Below are 20,971 nucleotides of genomic sequence, written 5' to 3'. Positions count from 1 at the left end.
CAGCAGCAGCAAGAGTATATCAGGGCAGGCATTTAGTTCCTAGACCTGGCTACACAGACTGTACCAAGGAGGCGATGCGGTCTATATTTTTTCCCATATTCACTTTAGAGACCTTTGGTTAGAGGAGGCAATCTGTGGCTCTTCCTTCAATTTTGATAAAAGCAAATCATCTAACTTTCAAAAGAGGAGATTTTGATGGTTATGATTAGATGACTATTGATTATATCTGTTACTCTCTCATTTAGAGGAAACTTATGGAACTAAAATGAGGTGTAGCTGGGGTAAAAGCAGCCCCATGGATGAGAGATGTGCCTCTCCTGTAAAGCAGGAGAAGGATTCTTGAGAAAGGAGGAACCAGAAGATTATCTACAGAGGTTGTCTGTTTGGAGTTTGATTGCTTTAAAAGGAACACATGCCCCCAGGAAGGTGTGTGCGTGTATGCACGTTCAGTTGTGCCTGACTCTTTGCGACCCCATGGACCGTAGCCTGCCAGACTCCTCTGTCCACGCAATTTTCCAGGCAGGAATATTGGAGCGTGTTGCCATTTCCCCCTCCAGGGGATCTTCCCGACCCAGGGAGTGAACCTGTCTCCTGCGTCTCCTGCATTGGCAGCCAGACTCTTCACCCTTTGCTCCACCTGGGAAGCCCACAGTCCCAGAGATTCACGGAGTCCCAGTGAAGACGACTGGGACGTAGGGGGCGTCATGGAGATGCAGGTTGGGGCTCATTGTTTGGGAAACAACACTTTTGAGCCAAGAAATGTGCACCACGCACAATCTGCTTGTGTGTGGTGAAGTTGACTGCTGGTAACAAGATGTTATTAATTTAGAAAATATAGGCATGCCAGTCTTTGCCTTTTGTTTCCAAGCAGCATTGTAAGCATGATTTATATCAAGTTCTGTCCCCCTCTGCTGGTGTAAGTCGTTATTGCAGACTGCTTTCCTTCTACCCATCCAGCCTAGCTTTTTAGTGCTGAAAAGACCTTAGAGATCACAAATAGAAGCCACTGATGTTGTCACTCACCTGTGCGTAAAGTTAGCGCAAATACAGCAAAATCTTTCACTTCTACATGCAGTATATTGTCTAGAACAGCTCCTTAGATGGGTTGGACTTTGTCTTCTGACCGATAGCACTCTCTGTGGGTATAGAATTCAACCTGATGGAATTGCATGGGGAATTCCTGCCAAAGAGACCCTTGGGACCACTTACTAATATGTGGCTTATTTTCCTCTACTTTGCAAGTTGAGTAAAGGAAACAGTTAATACCCACCCCTGGGTATTACAGTCTGGCCTTCTCTCATTCGCCTCCGTCCTGACCCTTCTAGTGCAGCTAATGTGATCTTTTACCAGATCTCAAGTCTTCTCTGGTCCCTGATGCAATTGAGGACATTCTCTGAGTAGCCACCTCTTTTTATTTCTATATTTGGTCTGTCCTCTGAGTCCTGGCACAAGTCCCTGTTCTCTGAGAAGAGTCTCACCCCATGCCACCATCCGGGCTTGGGTCACTGCTGTGACAGTGGTCAGGCATAGTCTTGTGATGTCTTGTATCGTGGTCTAACTTTTTAATCTTTGTATTTTAATCTGTAGCAAGTATCTGTCTTTTCTGCAAACTCAAGGTATAATTCTTGCCCGGATCAGTGTTCTAGAGATGCATGTTGAAGTTGATGGGTAAGATTGCAAGCACACTTTTGGGTCAGAAAGCTGGCACTCACCATCAGCTTGACTGTCTCACTTGTGTGTGTGTGTGTGTTTCAGCTGCAGATCCCTAGTGTGAAGGGCTTCGACTTCGCTAAGCAGCACCTGGGTCAGCACAATAAGGACGACATACTGATCATTCACGAGCCAGCACCACTGCCGGGACCTGTGAAGGACCACACCACGCCCTCTGAGAACGGAGATGTGCCAAGCCCCAAGGCAAAGATCCCTTCCAAGAACATCCGTCACAGAGGAAGGTTCTTACTGGGCTTTCTGTATTGTTCTCTATCATGACCTGTGGTTCTATTTTCCGTTTGTTAGTTTCCAGTAGCAGAAGGGCTGATGGTGAATGTTGCCCAAGTCTGCAGCCTGGAAGACTGGTGAGATTGGCCCCCAAAATCAGCACACTCAAGGGCCCTTGGTCCACTCTAATGGACTCCCAGAGGAGGCCCATGTGCTTTCTTGCCCCAAAGTGGGTAAGGTTATGAATCACCGATCCATATGGTTTGATGGTCCCCCTGGAACTTCATTAGGGATTGACCAGCTCGAGGGTATATATTCTGGGGTGACCCCGCTAGGCCCTCTGGAGGTGATGTTAGGAATAATGTACAAAAATGTATAAAAAGTGCATGGCTTATGATACACACTTGGCCAGCATTGGCTCTGCCCTTGACTGTTATGCTGGCGGCTGGAGCTGGGGCTTCCTCTCTTGGTCTGCAGGTGACCTTCGTCACACCCTACTTTCTTTGCTTGGCTTTTCTCCATCTGCCCCTCTTGTCACCCTCCTTAGCATGTGTGCATGGATTCTCCATCGCCCTGCTCCCCACTCCCCTGCCCAGCTCCCCTTTCCCAGTTAATTCCCATTCCTCTTACCAACGTTAAGCACATGGGGCATTGCTGCTAACAGACTACCTACTGTGACCCTATGACCTTGTGAGACGGGCTGCCCTTCTCTAAAGAAGACAACGTTCAGGGTCAGGTTTTATTAACTTAGCTTTAGGTCAAAGCGTGATCAGGCTTTGGTATTGAAGCCTCGAATTATCAGCCTTCTTTTGAACTTTGGAATGCCAAATTCAGGTTTTCTGTTGAGAGGGGAAAAGTGTGTGATCATACCAACATTCCAGATGACATTGTACTTTCTGATTTATAAGAAAACATACCCCAGGGGTTCTGGCCTAGTTTTAAGAATTTAATGATTGTCAGAACATGATCTTTACAAAAGAAGATGAATAATGTAGAGAGAGATCATTTGCTTAATTATTTTGCAGAGTGAGAATAAATCAAATCATTAAAGATGATTGAATATGCTAGTACAATTTAACAAAGTCTTTTTTTCTCCTCTGGAAGCCTCAGCCTAGACACTTAGTCACAACATCTCAATGTTCTGCATGGTTAATATCAGAGTTTCGCATCCCTCAGGGGCACTAGAATGTCTGGGCATTTCAGAAAGTTCAAAGAGAAGGGGTGTTAACTGTTTAAGGCTTTTCAGTGAATCCTGGAGCAACTTGGGTTCTGTGACACACTTGCTTTTTATATATAGAATCAATTAACAGCGATAATCATTGCCTTTGTGTTAGAAGTGTAGGCTTCCTCCAAAGATTTGGAATTATATGGGGTGACTACAGAATGACCCTGGCTTCCTAGAAATTTTGCAGGCCCAGCTAACCCCTAACCAAACTTGAATCTCAGATCCTCTGATCCAACCCAGATTGCCAGGTTTCCACTGGGAGCTGGGGGGACTGTCCTCCAGCAAATACTTGGTTTTCTAGCATTTGTTGAAATGAGTCTGCTGAGCCATTTAGTAGGGTATCTCACGCTGTCCTTAAAAGGTGACCGTGCTGTCAATGCGGTCCTTGAAGATGCTGCGCCTCGAAACAGGGTTTTGGACTGTTTGACTTCTCTCAGTTTTGCCCAGAAGCCTGACTTCCACATCCAGATGAATGTGACCTTTCTGCCTGCTTTCTTTCTTTTTCCTAACATCTGCATTTGTTTTGTATCTGCAGAGTTTCTCCCTCAGATGCCGACTCCACAGTAAGTGAAGAGTCCAGTGAGAGGGAAGCGGGGGACAAGACTGCAGGAGCTGTGACCGATGGCAAGTCCCACAGAGCCCCACAGAGTGGTCTGTGACCCTTCTTGTTCTCCACTTTAAAAGTAGTAATTATGAGGGACTTCCCTGACAGTCCAGTGGTTTGGATTCTGCTGTTTCATTGCAGAGGGTGTGGGTTTGATCCCTGGTCAGGGAACTAAGATCCCACAAGCCCTGCAGTGTGGTGAAAAAAAAAAAAAGTCATTATGAGGTTCCAGTAGGCTAGGCTCTTATACTACTTCAAATGCAGAATGTAAAAAAGCCCTGTGCATTAGCATATTCATCATTCATACAGTGGATTTTTCAGATTAATTGTCACCATCTAACACTGTATCAGTGTCTGCATTGAGCTGGTGGGCCAGGCTAGAAGTTAAGAGATTCAGTTATGTGTGTTTTGAGGTTACTGGTCATGTTTGAATCTAGTTTGGGGTCCTAACAATTTTCCTCTTCAAAGGACAAGGAGGAATCCAACTAAAACTGCATCCAGGATTCGGTGACCTTCTTAGGGTCCCGTTTAAGTATTTCACGGCTGTCACTGTCAGAACGTTGATTATTTATTCTGGGTCCAAGGGCATTATATTTGGTCCTTGTCCTAGGTCTGTCTTCCAGGAGATAGTTGAGTGTGGTCAGATAGTTGTGTGTGTTGTCAGATGCTGTCGCTTCTTAGGCCAGGTTTGAAATGTACTTCACTCCCCTTCTAAACAGTATTGTCTTCAAACTCATATGTCTTGCAGTAGAACTTAGCTCATCGGTCTTACTGGACTTGGAGCCTTTTTTGGCCTGATGACAGGGTAGCTTTGGTGTTAGTTTAATAGATTCTGTTAAATAAATGCTCTTGTACTTGCTGGAGTTTTATTTATATTTCAGGATTGTGTTTTAGTAGTGCAAAGAAAATGGAAGTGCCTCTGGATATCATTTTATTATTTTTTTATTTGGCTGTGTCACGCCTCTTTTGGGATCTTAGCTCCTGACTAGGGATTGAACCCAAGCCCTTGGTAGTGAAACTGTAGAGTCCTAACCACTGGACTGCCAGGGAATTCCCAGGATATAATTTTTAATAGTAATTTATATACTTACGTTTTCCATTACAAATATCTCTATGAAATTGCAGTACAGACTGAACCATACTCTGTAAGTGAAGAGATTGTGGACAGAAGCTGGAGGGCCTATTTCATCCACTGTCATGTTTGTGACCTTGTATGTCCCTCAGTTGTGGGAACTCCTCTGGGACTAAACTAGCTGATTTTTGAGATGCCTTCCAGTTGTTTCTTTTTTGGTGTTAAAAACAAAAGCAAAAAAATCCCTTAGAATAAGGGAAGAATTTTTTTCTTTAGATCTAATGATCTAATTTCATAGAATCTTAAAAATTAGCACCATGGTAACAGGGGTACTGTTTCAGATAGACAGGATTAAAATCTAATTTTGATCCTGGGAAAGAAATATTTGGGGGACAAAAATCAGCTCTGGAGCATCTTAATTTCTGTTAATTGTATGTCTAAGAAAATCTTCCTCTTTAGTTCCTGTTTTTAACTCCTTCTGTGCTTAGTCACTCAGTCGTGTCTGACTCTTTGTGACCCTTTGGACTGCAGCCCACTAGGCTTCTGTGTCCATGAGATTTTCTAGGCAAGAATACTGGAGTGGGTTGTGATTTCCTCCTCCAGGGGATCTTCCCAACCCAGGGATCAAACCATCTTCTTCTGTGTCTCCTGCATTGCAGGCAGTTTCTTTACCCACTGAGCCACCAGGAAAGCCCTTTAACAAGTATTAGAACCAGTATATTATGCATGGCTAACAAAAATCAAATATCACTCTCAACATATATTCAAAATCCAGGTAGTAAACATGTCAGTGTTGGGGCTCAGAGTTGACTGTGGAAGGAGACAAGTGGCCTAGATGTTCTTGTGGGTCCTAGAAGGCTCACCTGCCACTATTTTGATTTAAAGATGTACTTACTTATTGATAATGGAATTAATATTCCATTATAAACATTCTGTTGGTTCAGTATTGCAGTAATTGAGGTTGCCATTTCCTGTGTCATTCTGTTCTGTGGACATCGTCTTACACTATAATTTCTATCCTTAATTTTTTTTGTTTTCTAATTTTTTAAGATGTATAGAACAGTCTTTTAAGAGAAAAGATTTTAACACCTACTTGCCTTAAGTAAGCAGTATTCATGCAGCATTGATCTATCTACGTAGCCCTTGCACTTTCCATTGTCATTATTATTCAGGCAGTTTTTAAAAAAATTGTACAGTGGATAGCAAACAATAAAAATATGTATTATTATATGTAAAATAATGTGTTACATATATATACTAATCTAGTTTGTTTATATATATATATGTATGGGGGTATATATATGTCTGTTTAACGTATAAATATGGCAAACAACATATCGCACTTTTCAGCCTTTGGATGAAGGGCTGAGTTCCAGGCAGTCTAGAAGTTGAGGGTTTTCTGTGCATCTCTTGCTTCTCCTGTTGCAGCTGGTGAATTATAGAGTGAGGATCCAGATGAGGGGTGGGAAGGGGCAGGGCAGGAGTCGGTAGGAGGCCTGCAGCCCCGGGGACCCAGGCAGGCAGATGACACAAGCAGACGGGCCTTTCTTCCTGTCACTTTTGCACCCTGGTTTTTTGTTTTCACTATCCTGGAGGAGGCCGCCTCTGCCTTCAGTATCAGTGACTTAATGGGACGCCCTTTGTGACATTTGCCGTTGGTTTGAAAGTTTGGGTTAGCAAGGCTGGCCTTATCTGGTAGAGCTAATTATCTCCTACTAGGCTCCATGCCTGTAATTTGAGTAGCTCCCTGGTGAAAGGTGCTGTCTGGCTGTGTTTGCATTATACAAAGGGTCAGCCTCCCTCCAGGCAGGGAAAGAAAGCCTGGGAACAGCCTGAATGCAGACAAGTGCCTCCTCGCTAAGAGACATCTTCATTCACAGAGTTAAGTATGTAATTTCTGATTACTTGGGATGAGTATTACTGAACATAAATGAATATAATTCAAATTGAGAGGAAATAGAAAGATTTGTGTCCCACTGCTGTGCATTCCTTCTATAAAATATCAACTACTACTCCTTACTGCTTTGCTCAACACTTTTTTACACTGAGGGGAAAACCTCTATATTTTTCACTTATGATTGAGGTTTCAAAACTCAGGCTTTTGTTTAGAAACAGTTTCTACATGCCCTCACTGCTTCTCTTGGCCTGTGTGTGTGTGCTCAGTCATGTCTTTTGCAACCCCTTGGACTGTAGCCCGCCAGGCTTCTCTGCCCATGGAATTTTCCAGGCAAGAATACTGGAGTGGGCAGCCATTTCCTTATCCAGGGGCTCTTCCAGACCCAGGGATGGAACCCATGTCTCTGGCATCTCCTGCATTGGCAGATGGATTCTTAACCACTAGCGCCACCCGGGAAGCCCCTCTTTTGGTGTTTGGCCACTTATTTTCGAGCAATGTTAGAGTAGCCCAGAGGGACTGTGGCTTAGAGGAGGGGCATCAGGGATCTTAGTGCATGTAACTGGAGAGTTCTTTTCATCTATTTGGCCCTTCTTAACCTCTCTCTTTGCCTTTTAAAAATAAAAGTTTATTGAGGCTATTTCTATTATAAAAGTAATACTGACTAGAGAAAATCCTCATTATAGAAAATACAAAAAAGCGGACAAAATGACCCATTACACCAAGATCCAGTCTCTTTTAACATTGTAACGTGTTTTTCTTTTTTCTATACATTTAAATGTCTTTCTTCTTTGCAGTTCTGACTAAAAAAAAACTTCATTGTGGTGAAATACATATAGCCATACAATTTACCTTTTTAACCATTTTTCAAGTGTTATCTGCATCTCTTTGTAAAGAGGGAACTAATTCCTTGAAGCAGCAGCTTTTTCTTCTCCTGACTCTTCAATGTCATTTTTTGCTGCATTAGAACTGAATAGCCAGCAGCATTCACCATTAACCAGTACTTGCTAGCAGGTCCACAGTCCCCCTGGTCTTTTGTTTTTTCGACGGTAAGTTGCCTTGGCAACTAAATTTATATCACTCTCACTCCAGATAAGCATGGATGTTCAGAGCTGTTAGCAGTGTTGTCCTCCACGTTCTGTAAATCGCCCCTGGCTGGCCAACCTCAGGCTCCTCTTACCCTTTACCCTGTCTTACTGAAGACTTTGAAACACCTTTAGACAAAACAGGATCATCCGGGACACAAAGTGTCATAATGATTTTCTTATCTTCCCTACAGATATCTGTAATTATTACTGAGGTTGAAGGAGACACTATTTAACCCAGACAGTTTAGGCTCAAAGAGTGACATTTCAAATATTCTGCCATGGAGTTGTGGATGTGTTTTTGGTCTGGTACCCATCTAAGGGTCCTTTAGGAAATAATCCATAATTGTGAAGGTTTGCTGTTTTCTTAGGGTGATGGTGTTTATTAATTCTGCTCTCCCTGTGTTCCAGGGCCAGCACCCAGCTCAGGGAACGAGCAGCACTCATCAGCCTCCATCTTCGAGCACGTGGACAGGATCTCCCGCTCCTCGGAGGCCAGTCGGCGGGTCCCCAGTAAGATCCAGCTGATTGCCATGCAGCCCATCCCAGCTCCTCCGGCTCCGCACCCCATCCTGGCTGACCGTGTGGCAGAAACCAACAAAATTAACAAAGAGGTATTTGCTTTTATGGAAAAGTACAGTATTAAAAAAAAAAACAAAACACCCTTAGATTCTGATTTGGTCACTGCTTAAAAATGAGTGAAAGTTAGTGTTAAAAGGTTGCTAATGATATGAGCTGCTCACGTGTGTGCATGCTAAGTTGCTTCAGTTGTGTCCAGCTCTTTGGGATCCTATGGACTATAGCCCACCAGGCTCCTCTGTCCATGGGATTCTCCAGGCAAGAATAATGGAGTGAACTGCCATGCCCTCCTCCAGGGGATCTACCTGACCCAGAATTGTGTCTCTTATGTCTTGTCATTGGCAAGTGAATTCTTTACCAGTAGTGCCACCTGAGAAGTCCCATGAGCTGCTCACAACTATTCTTAATTTTAAATCTGCTACTCAGTATTTTTAGGTCAGTTACTGATTGTGGACACTAGTGGGCACATTTGGAGATATGCAGATTAAAGACCAGGGCCGGCTATCCTTAGAAAGTCCGCCTTAGCCCGTGGCTGGGGTTTGGAATTAGATTTTGGAAAGATCCCCACCATTTCCAGAATGGAGTGGCTCACTGTACCTAAACTGTTTTTGTACAAACAGCATGATTTATGCTGAACAGCTCTTCCTGGAGTCTGGAATTTGGTACATGCTAGGCACAGGGTGCCTGTGTGAGCAGTCTCCAGTAAAGACCCTGTGAGCCCCGAGTATCTAATACACTTCCCTCGTAGACGTTTCACATGTGTTGTCGCAGGTCATTGCTGGAGGAATTCAGCACACCCCACATGACTTTACCGGGGAAGGACTCCTGGAAGCTTGCGCCTGGGTCCTCCAGACCTCACCCTGTGTGCCATTCCCCTATGCTGGTTTTGCTTTGTAGCCTTTTGCTGCAATAAATTGGACTGAATGCTGAGTCCTGAGGGTTCTCGCAGTGAATCACTGAACGCTGAGTAATCTTGGGACCACGGTAGATTCTGTGAACTCTGATAGGGCTGCTCTGGCCTCAAGATCTAAATCATGATTGGTAAAATACCCTATTCTAGTGACTCCTGGAAGAGTGAGTTAGATCTGCTTTCCTCCTAAGATTCTGGAATCAGAAGGCCAGCTCAAGTCACTGTTAAGTTGAACTTGAGAAGTTTGACCTGGGCTGGACCATGAGTGCAGGGAAAAGTATTTAGGGCTACACACAGCACAGCATCATGGCTGTCAGTTTCCTGCCTCTAAGGAATACCTGCTGCTCTTGTGAGTTCTGCTAGGTGAAGTAGTAATTGGTACAACTGAATCCTTAAAGTGGATTATCTTACAGAAGTCTTATCAAGAGTTCTTACACTTTGTCTTCTTCATTGGCTCCTTGCCAAGGTCGTGACCACGAGAACGTGTGTCATGGGTTCAAGGTGGCACGTGCTGTCCCATCTCACCAATGCTTGGGAGCCCTGGGGTTGCTCACATGACCCCCGTCCTAGCGTAGACCTGTTTCCATCAGTCCAGTGTTGCAGGTATCTCATACCAGCCGTGAGTAAGCGCTCTCGAGTGGGTTCTCTGTGTGATCGAAAGAAAAGAAGAGAATGAGTTCACCAGTCTGAGGCCTCACCACTGGAAAGCATTCATCTCCACTTTGTTCTTTTACTATCTTTTACAAATGTATTTGATGGATACATATAGTATGGGAAACATATATACTGATTATGAAGCATAAAATGAAAAACCAACTTAAGAACAAGAGCGTTATCAGTTCTGGTGGACCTACCTGTATGGTAGATACAGACATCTCAATGGAAATGTTTTCTTCGTAGGAGATTCTGGTGCAGATTCCTAGCATATCTTAGTCCTCCGGTGAGACCTCACGTATTTTAAAGAACAGTTAGATCCTGAAAGAGTTAGAGGGGCTTCCTGAACTCTCCTGCTGGGAAGTTTGTTGAGACTCTCATCTAGCTGACCCTCCTTCTCAGTCTCAAGGAGGACATGGCTTCTGGTCTGCAGTGGTGTGGCGGACCATGTCCGGTCTTGGACAGCGTCCTGTTGTCTCTTCCGGTTGGAGTCTCATCTTGGTTTCCCTTTTTTCCCTCTGTCTCCCTCCATCTCACTTGGTGTTAAGTTCTCTGAAGCAGGGCTAAGGGCTTAGAAAATGAGGTGATGTACGTTGATGAAGGCAGGGATTCCCTATTCTCCACCACAGCCCAACAGACTGGCTGCTCCCAGAGTCATGGCCTCCTTCCCCTAGACCTGTATCTGCATTCCTGTTTCTGGCCCTCACCCTCTGTCCACTACCCTTCCTCCCCGACTCTTCCAGACCTAGTTCGCGCCCCATGGAGCCAGGAGGACGTGTTTCCATACCTGTTGATGTTCTTCATTGAGGAGAGGGGTCTCCTGTCATGGGGCTTGTTTCGGTAACACTGAAACATCATTAGTAAATGGCTATTTTGTTGTATAGTGCAAATATCGTCTTTGAACTGTCTTAATTTAAAAACGTATTAAGTAATGATACTATTGGGTATGGAAAATATTTACTCTTTTCTTAGGAAGAATTACATCTAGGAATCACTGCCCCTCAGGATCTTCAAAGTTGCTACTGGACGATTTCCTGGGTTTGAGTACTTTTGGCCTTCCCAGGTCACGCAGTGGTACAGAATCCGCCTGTCAGTGCAGGAGATGCAAGAGGCATGGGTTCGATCCCCGGGTCGGAAAAATCCCCTGGAGGAGGAAATAGCAACCCACTTCAGTATTCTTGCCTGAAAAAAAATCCCATGGACAGAGGAGCCTGGCGAGCTGCAGTCCATGGGGTTGCAGAGTCAAATATGACTGAGCGAGTACCAAGGCTTCTCCCCTCACATGCACAACGTGGAGGGTGGGGACGCAGTTCGGGGATGGTGGCAGGCTCTCCGCGCCCGGTGTGGGTGTGTTTGCCCCTGTCGCCCCTTTAGTGCCTCTTGGGAGCCTAGGACAGGTGTGAGGGCGGGGGGTGGGGTCGGAGAGAGGGCCGGGGAGAGACACAAGATGCCTCTGGACTACTTTGTGCGCGGATCCCTGGAAACATGCAAACAGTCGGCTCGTCTCGCTCCCCAGATCCAGACGGCACTGCGGCACAAATCTGAGATCGAGCACCATCGCAACAAGATCCGGCTGCGCGCCAAGCGCCGCGGGCACTATGAGTTCCCGGTGCTGGACGAGCTGTCATCGGGCGACACGCGGGAGCGGCACCGCGTGTACCGCAGGGCGCAGATGCAGATCGACAAGATCCTGGACCCCACGGCCAGCGTGCCCTCCGTGTTCATCGAGCCCAGGAAGAGGTGGGCGTGCTGCCGGTGGCGGGGAACCCTGTGGAAGACTCCGGGCGGCAGGAAGGGGGCGACCCCGCCTGGCGATCACCTGTGGGGAAGGCCGCTTCCACCACTGTTACCCCAGGAGTCGCCATTTCTGGGTTTCTTGTCTCCTAGAATTCAGCTTTCTGAAATGGGAGCCCCTTCCTTCTCAGACGCTGAGCCCTGGCTCCCCCTCCCCCCTGTCCTCATCCTGCCCTCATCCCCAGTGTCCTCACCACCTCCTGTGCTTGGTAGATGCTCATTTCTTTTCCCGCTGCTGCCCTCAGCCTCTGTCTTCTTTGTCTCTCAGACCCCTGCCCCTTAAGGGAGAGGCGTTTTCTGTAAGGTTAGCTCTCATTTGTGTCTTGCTCGGCTCACCCCTGTGCTGGCTCGGGCTGCCTGCAGGTGGACCCCGTGCTCCTGTACCTGGTGGGGCCTCGAGTCTCTACCCAGCTGCTCCCCACCGAGGGGCCTGCCGCCCTACCAGGCGCTAGCCTCATTGCCCTCCAGACATTGATCTACATTCCCGTTTCTGGCCCTGGGCAAGATCCCAGCTGCAGCTCACACTCTCTCCACCTCTCTCCTGATTTATTATTTTTGTTGGATAAATTGGGCATATCCAAAGCTCCTTGTCCCTTTTCAAGACCTAGGTCAGGTCCCAGTAGCCAGCGATGATGTTATTCTGTATTGTTCTCTGTGTTAGTATTGTCTGCCCAGGTGGACTGTGTCTTTCTTAGAGCAGAGACTGTATCTTACACGTTGTTTATATCCGGTGAGGTGTTTCATACAGTGGCCAGCAGGTCCTAGGTAAAATCCTTAGCCTTTAGTTCATGAACCAGGGCAGGAAAGTAATTTCCTATGAAGATAATGTCTTTTTCTCCTGGCAGCTCCAGGATAAAACGTTCCCCTAAGCCACGCCGGAAACACCAGGTCAACGGCTGCCCCGGAGATGCTGAGAAGGACAGACTTATCACCACAGACAGCGACGGCACGTACAAAAGGCCACCTGGCGTCCACAACTCTGCCTATATTGGTTGCCCGGTGCGTAACGCTGACCCTTGCATCTGGTGGCCATCTGGAGATGAGTGAGCAGTGCCAGCTGCGGCCACGTGTGGTGTTGATGCTCCGGGGCCAGCTGGGTCGTGCGGCACATGTGGGTGCGGGCAGGGATGGGCCGCTCATTTGTGGAGAAACTTGAGTCCTGGGGACCAGGGGGCTGCTGGGGGCGCCCTCTGGAAACATGCTCAGTGCTTTTTTTTCCTCTGTGCAAGCCCTGTCTTCTTGGGCTTCAGGATGGGCACTTTTGGGGATTCACTGGAAAACAGAAATGTCCAGAAAGTTTTTTTTCCCCTTCCCCTGGTTGAGGGAACTGTTTGGATTTCTCGGTGGTAGGAGTGATATTTAGGGTTTTGTGCCCCCTTCTGTTCTTGGAGTGCTAAGATGTTCCCTCTATATGTGTGTGTTTGTGTGTGTATATATATATGTGTATGTATGTATGGCTTCCCAGTGGTTCAGCTTGTAAAGAATCCACCTGCAGTGCAGGAGATGCAGGTTCAATGCCTGGACTGGGAATATACCCTGGATAAAGGAAGTAGCAACCCACTCCAGTATTCCTGCTGGAAAATCGCAATCCATGGGGTTGCAAATGAGTTGGACACGACTGAATGACTAAACAACAATGTGTATATATATATATATTTCTAATTTTAATGGAAGAAAGAGCTTAATGGAAATTAAGAAATAGGGGCTTAATTTTTTTGGAAGGAAAAGCACGTGTTGAAGCAGATGTTGACAACATTAAGACACATACAGACCCCACTAAGTAGGGAGGAAAGGGCTAGCCTCCCCAACAGACCATGAGAAATACATATATAAAAACACTCCAAGACGGAGAGGAGCCCCAGATACCCAGGTGTCTTCTTGTTAATCCGTTTTTATCCAATGTGTCTGGCAGCACTGGGACACACAGTGGATGTCTGTGACCCTGTGCCAAGGTGCAGCCCCGACAGAGCTATCTTTGTTAAAGAAATGAGCGAAAAACACACTCTCGGAAAAAGTTTGTGGTGTACGTGATCACTTCAGATAGAGCTTATGTAACCAGTGTTTTATTTGAGTTTTATATTTTATCCCTCAAATTACACACATATCTAACATTGAGAGACACTAAGCATAATTACACATATGTGCCAAATGCCATACTGACATTGGGACTAAATATAATTGCATCATGATCATCTGAGAGATGATCCCAGGCTTCTTTCCCCAGGCTTTTCCTTGGAATCTTATTGTGATTCTGGTGTCCTAAGGCTGTCCCTTCCTAACTGGCTTGTGAGGGTTGATATAACTCCCGAGGGCCGGAAGGTCTACAAATTAGGCTCCCTTGCTCCTCAGCAGGATGAATGAATGAGTCCTTTCTGAAGGCTGTGAATAAATTCCTCTGGTTGGGGAACCAGCATTGGCAGTTCTCACAGTAGATGGCGATCTTGAGCTGCCTCTGTGTTTTTGGACCGGCGTCTGGGTGTCTGTGGTGTCTGGCTTGATCCAGGAAGGGATGTCTCCTTGGCTCCCCAGGATGGTCCCTTGGAGCTTTTTTTTTGTCTAATCCGGGATCTCAGAGACCGTGTTGTGTGAAACTAAAGAATAGATTAGTTTGCTGGGAGAAATATCAATGACCTCAGATATGCAGATGACACCACCCTTATGGCAGAAAGCAAAGAACTAAAGAGCTTCTTGATGAATGTGAAAGAAGAGAGTGAAAAAGTTGGCTTAAAGCTCAACATTCAGAAAACTAAGATCGAGGCATCTGGTCCCATCACTTCATAGCAAATAGATGGGGAAACAGTGACAGACTTTATTTTTGGGGGCTCCAAGATCACTGCAGATGGTTAATGCAGCCATGAAATTAAAAGACTCTTGCTCCTTGGAAGAAAAGTTATGATCAACCTAGACAGCTTATTAAAAAGCAGAGACATTACTTTGCCAACAAAAGTCCGTCTAGTCAAAGCTATGGTTTTTCCAGTAGTCATGTATGGATGTGAGAGTTGGACTATAAAGAAAGCTGAGTGCCAAAGAATTGATGCTTTTGAATTGTGGTGTTGAAGACTCTTGAGAGTCCCTTGCACTGCAAGGAGATCCAACCAGTCCATCCTAAAAGAGATTAGTCCTGAATATTCATTGGAAGGACTGATGCTGAAGCTGAAACTCCAGTACTTTGGCCACCTGATGTGAAGAACTTACTCATTTGCAAAGACCCTGATGCTGGGAAAGATTGAAGGCAGGAGGAGAAGGGGACGACAGAGGATGAGATGGCTGGATGGCATCACTGACTCAATGGACATGAGTCTGAGTGAACTCCGGGAGTTGGTGATGGACAGGGAGGCCTGGCGTGCTGCGGTTCATGGGGTCGCAAAGAGTCGGACACAACTGAGCAACTGAACTGAACTGAACCTGTCCTCCCCTTCCTGTCTTGATCCTAAATCAGGCTTCTTTCATGGTGGCCCAGACCATCCTTCTTCTCTTTGCTTTTTTTCTTAGCAGAAACTGCAGAGTTTCCTCCCTCAGCTGGAGGGAAGAAGCTCTTCCCTGGTGAGTACCACCTCAATCAGCTGCTTCGTCCCAAATGGCTCCAATTTGCAGAGGTACCCTAAGAAGACATTCTTCCTTACATGGACTTTTTACTTTCTCTCCTTAAAGTTCTGAAATGTATACTTTCTTTTTTATTTTAATACTTATATTGTATGATTTTATTTTAATTTTTATTTTATATTGGAGTGTTGTTAATTTCGGGCTTCCCAGGTGGCATAGTGTAAAAAATCTGCCTGCCAGGGTAGGAAATGCAGATTCAATCGCTGGGTCAGGAAGATTCCCTATAAAAGGAAATGGTTACCCACTCCAGTATTCCTGCCTGGAGAAGCCCATGGACAGAAGAGCTTGGAGGGCTACAGACCATGGGGTCATAAAAGAGTGGGACCAAGCTGAGCACACACACACACAGTTGATTTACAGTGTGTGTTTCAGGTGTACAGTAAAGTGATTCAGTTACACATACATCTTTTCTTTTTCAGATTCTTTTCCAATATAGGTTATTACAGAATATTGAGTAGAGTTCCTTGTACTTGTTTATTATGTAATTTATATGTGTGTGTGCTCAGTTGCCTCTGACTCTTTGGAGACCCCATGTACTATAGCCTACCAGGCTCCTCTGACCACTGAATTTTCCAGGCAAGAGTACTGGAGTAGGTTGCCATTTCCTACTCTATGGATTAATTTTCCATGCCTAGGATTCAAACCCTATCTCTTGTGTCTCCTGCATTGGCAGGCAGATTCTTTACCACTGAGTCACCTGGGAAGCCCATTTTATATATAGTAGGGTGTATATGTTAATCCCAACCTCTTAATTTATCCCTCCCCCAGCCTACCTTTCTCCTTTGATAAAGCCATAAGTTTGTTTTCTAAGTCTGCGAGTCTGATGAAATGTATACTTTCAAAGATAATGCCTTTTTGAGCACTCACCTTTTTATAGGTAGTATTTCATCTTGAAGGTTATACCACGCATACATGCTTTTGAACTGTCTTGAATTTTGTGCTTTCCCCTCAAAATATCTTCTTGCGAGCTTTCTTCTCTTGAAGTAAAAGAAATATTCCTGGATTTCTCGTAAATAGGGTTACCATTATAAATCAGGATTCAGCAAACTATGACCCTCAGGCCAAACCCAGCCTACTGCTGGCTTTTGTAAAGTCTTATTGGAACACAGCCACACCCATCATTTTTGTGTTATCTATGACTGCTTTTGCTAAGGTGGCAGAGCTGAGTAGTTATATGGCTCACAAAGCCTAGAATATTTACTTTCTGGCCCTTTATGGAAGTTTGTCAACCCCAATATAATTTATTTTCCAAGTCACACCCTTGTGAGGATGACAGTAGATGGTTTTACTTATCCTAGGATAACAAGCATGAACCGAGATTGTCCTGGACCAACCATAGGACATGATCACTCTCTTATAATATGAAGGGTTGCAGAGAGGCACCAGAATACATCATAAAAATACCTTTTTTTTTTTTAACTAAAGGTAAAAAAGTTCTCATATATTTCTGGGGAGTGATAGGTGAACATTATTTGTGCCAAGGAAACAAACTAAATGTCAAAGTCATCAAACTTGGATTCAAGAGAATGGAATTCAAATTCCAACTCCTGAGTATCCTAGGTAGATCTCAACTTCTGTTGATTATAGTACCATCTGTTAAGTTCCATCTACATGTGAAACACTGTGCTGGATGTTGGGACACAGGAATAAATAAAATAAATAAAACCTCCTCTTGGCCTGCAGGTTGCTGAGAGTCTAGTCTGTGAATTTGGGGGGTGGGGGCAGCAGGAAGGCCAGAGAGCAGGAAGCTCTCACATCATAGCTCTATGGCTCTTTGCCTTCATGGCAGGATTCATGGGACCAATGAGACTCCAAGGGAACCTAACTTCACACCTTTGCAACAGGTCTCTCTTGCTATAGAAGTTACACCTTTTTTAAAGTTACACCCACTGATGCTGAGATTGGCAGTGCCTGTAGGGGACTCTATTTGGGCGACTCACCTCAAATGTATATAGGGTTTGTCCCCCATTTAAATTTCAGTTTGCGCTGTAGCCACAGTGCTCGTTTCCTTGCGGTGCAGTTATTGAAAAACACCACCAGAAACATTGCTTCCGGTTTTAGAGAGACCCTCTTAATTACCAGTAGGACGTTTCTACGGATATACTTTTCTTTCTCGCCATGGGGTGTTGGGTTGGTGGCCCTCTACTCACCACATTCTTCCTGATCTGCTCCTCAAGTAAACCAAAAGCAGAAGGCATGAGTGTGGGCCATTTTGTACCCTGTAAGGAGAGGATCACAGAGTCTTTCCAGTATTATGTCATAAGCCGGAGACCTTTGCAGCCCCAAATCCTTCCTCGATGACGAAGTCACTTAGTGGAACTTTACTAGAATATTGTAATTTTGGAGAAGTAGTCTTTCAGGACCCAGTGTGTATTGTAGGGACTGAGACCACCCACTTACAGTCGTGAAGGACAGAGCACCGGCCTATCTCAGGAGCAGTCTCTGCCCAACAGCACCTGTTTCGGTGGAGGACGAGGGCCCAGTCTGCCGAGAGAATCCAGAAATCTGAGTTTTCATAGGAAATTTTCAGATTTTTAAAATATTGACTATTTTTTAAATACTGCGTGGGCCAAGCAAAATAGGTTTGTGAACTGTTGGTGGGTTTGCCAGTTCGTCTATTTTCCTCTCTGTTTGGAATTACACAGCTGCTGCTCTTAAGTGTTTGATGCTGGTGTGAATAATAACTGATCCTCAGTGGACAGACCACAGTCATTAGGAAGTGCTTCAGACAGTTGACTAAAAGTAAGGATGTCACTCTGGAATAGAGATTTTCTTTGTAAGAGGTTCACTGATCCGAACAAATATGGGAATTCCTTTGGCCCTTCTGTGGGACAATCCAGCTAGCGAAGCTAAAACTGTGGACCTGTAGGGTAAGCAGAGAATTCCAGGAAAAGGTACCCACCCAAAAAGTGATAACAGAAGCAGAATTAATTTTCTTGGACTCCAAAATTACTGTGGACTGTGACTACAGCCATGAAATTAAAAGACACTTGATCCTTGGAAGAAAAGCTTTGACAAATGTAGACAGTGTATTAAAAAGCAGAGACGTCACTTTGCTGACGAAGGTGCGTATAATCCAAGCTTTGGTTTTTCCACTAGTCATGTATGGATGTGAGAGTTGGACCGTAAAGAAGGCTGGGTACTGAAGAATTGATGCTTTCGAATTGTGGTGCTGGAGAAGACTCTTGAGAGTCCCTTGAACTTCAAGGAGATCCAACCAGTTAATCCTAAAGGATTGAAGACTCCTAAGGAATATTAATTGGAAAGACTGATGCTGAAGCTGAAGCTCCAGTAATTTGGCCACCTGATGTAAAGAACCGACTAACTGGAAAAGATCCTGATGCTGGGAAAGATTGAAGGCAGGAGTAGAAGGCAGAGGATGAGATGGTTGGATGGCATCACTGACACAGTGGGCATGATTTTGAGCAAGCTCCATGAGATAGTGAAGGACAAGAAAGCCCAGCATGCTGTAGTACGTGGAGTTGCAAAGAGTTGGACACGACTGAGCAATTGAACAACAACTTCTTCTTTGAGGACATGGGGTCACCAGCCCACTGAATAGAACCTCTTCTCTTTTCAGTGTGTCAGTTGAAGTAATTGTAATTAAAAATTTTTAATTGTTACTTATGTCCCTGCCTCTTAGACAGTGGGTATAGAAGTTAAACTTTTCTTGTCAGCTCATGTTATCCAGGGACACCTCCTTTTTAAGAAAGTAGTTTCTGAACAAATAATTGATACTATTTACTGTTTATAAAGAGTTGCCACAATAAGTATTAAAATGGTTTATACACGCATAGTTGTAATATGGTGGTGACTTGGAATTGTTTTGGGTTGTATAGGGCTGTTCTGTTATTAATAGTCAATAGACTGCTTTAGTGGGGGGTTTCTGTATCTATGGAACATCAACTAGGTATTTTAGTATGTAAACTCTGACAGAGAAGGCAATGGCACCCCACTCCAGTACTTTTGCCTAGAAGATCCCATGGACGGAGGAACCCGGTAGGCTGCAGTCCATGGGGTCGCTAGAGTTGGACACAACTGAGCGACTTCACTTTCACTTTGCACTTTCATGCATTGGAGAAGGAAATGGCAACCCACTCCAGTGCTCTTGCCTGGAGAATCCCAGGGACAGGGGAGCCTGGTGGGCTGCACAGAGTCAGACACGACTGAAGCGACTTAGCAGCAGCAGTATGTAAACTCTGACACATCGTTTTTGGTTGTTGGGGGCTCTCAGGAAAAATATGAACTTCCAGGTACTGAGATATCTTTCAGGGAGTTGATTGAGTTTTGCCTGACAAATGGTTGTTGAATATTTTTACTTTTTTTCTGATTTCAAACTTTTTGCCCCTATGAAAGGTAACACACATTCCTCGGCTGTGATTTGAAAAATTTTTATGGTAAACCCATTCCTCAATGGCAGTGAAAATGGTTAAAAATTCTGTCTTGGTCCTAAAATTTTGTTTTCCACAGAAGCTCGTGTCTGATTCTTTTTTTTTTTTTTTAATACAATTGCTTTACAATGTTGGGTTTGTCTCCACTGTTCAGTGAAGTGAATCAGCAGTATGTATACATATATCCCCTCCCTCTTGGATCTTTCTCCCACCCATCCCGCCCCTCTTGGTTGCCACAGGGCACTGAGCTGAGCTCCCTGCGCTCTATAGCAGCTTCCCACTGGCTCTCTCTATTACACATGATAGTGTGTGTCAGTGGTGCTCTCCCAGTTCATCCCACCCTCCCCTCCCCTGTGTGTCCACGTCTGTTCTTTATCCCCTGCCCTGCAAATGGCTTCATCTGTACCATTTTCTAGATTCCATTTATATGCATTAGTACGCAATATTTGTTTTTCTCTTTCTGACTGACTTCCTTCTGTATGACAGACTCTAGGTCCACGCACATCTCTACAAATGACCCAGTTTCGTTCCTTTTTATGGCTGAGTAATGTGATTCTCCACTTTGCTGTTTCCCCTGCTGTAGTCTGATCCTGACCTCCCGGCTGATGTGCCCACGCCGTCGTCGGCGGAGCTGGGGAGGTATCCAGGCCTGCCCTTCCCGGCCTCCCAGTACATCCCGCCCCAGCCGTCCATCGAGGAGGCGCGCCAGACCATGCACTCCCTCCTGGACGATGCTTTTGCCCTGGTGGCCCCCAGCAGCCAGCCCCCGAACGCTGCGGCTGCAGGCCCTGGCGTCCCAGCCGGCCTGCCCGTGAACAGCACCCCTTCCCGGGAAGAGAGACGAGCCACCCAGTGGGGGTCCTTCTACAGCCCAGCTCAGACGGCCAACAACCCGTGCAGTGTAAGTGTGGACCTTCTGGAATTCTCTCATGGGCAAGATGTTGTTTGACTGCCTCATTTTCAGGATCCCTGCAATACCCTGATTGGATTCGACTGGAATCAAAGTTTGGATGATGAGTCTTAATTTTTATTATCTTATAAGTTAATTCTCAATGTTGAAAACATTCTTTTGTGCAACTTGGACATTTCATGGAGATACCTTCCTGAATTTGCCTCCATGAAAGGTATGAAATTCATTGTCATAAAATATATGTGGAGTAACTGTCAAAATATATTCTCGTTTTTTTGTTTGTTTAGTTGTTCAGTCCTGTCTGACTCATGT

General features: G+C 45.2%; 1 protein-coding gene across 8 annotated transcripts in view; it reads left to right on the top strand.

The window, feature by feature from the left end:
• The window catches only part of KIAA1549, a 134,327-nt gene that overhangs the window by 79,190 nt on the left and 34,166 nt on the right, over window positions 1–20,971 (top strand). For 7 of the 8 annotated variants that reach the window (XR_009494127.1, XR_009494124.1, XR_009494122.1 and 4 more), the window contains exons 11-16: window positions 1,756–1,952; window positions 3,699–3,814; window positions 8,230–8,432; window positions 11,478–11,701; window positions 12,601–12,754; window positions 20,333–20,650. Coding sequence is in view for 2 of the 8 variants with exons in the window: in NM_001080267.2 (NP_001073736.2) it covers window positions 1,756–1,952; window positions 3,699–3,814; window positions 8,230–8,432; window positions 11,478–11,701; window positions 12,601–12,754; window positions 20,333–20,650 (1,212 nt within the window). In the remaining 6 variants the exon portion in view is untranslated. The remainder of the gene's footprint in view (window positions 1–1,755; window positions 1,953–3,698; window positions 3,815–8,229; window positions 8,433–11,477; window positions 11,702–12,600; window positions 12,755–20,332; window positions 20,651–20,971) is intronic. The other variant, XM_059885535.1, reaches the window with a different exon arrangement.

This window comes from Bos taurus, chromosome 4, assembly GCF_002263795.3.
Source record: "Bos taurus isolate L1 Dominette 01449 registration number 42190680 breed Hereford chromosome 4, ARS-UCD2.0, whole genome shotgun sequence".
Lineage (NCBI taxonomy): Eukaryota > Metazoa > Chordata > Mammalia > Artiodactyla > Bovidae > Bos > Bos taurus.
This window is presented reverse-complemented; position numbering and strand designations above follow the sequence as displayed.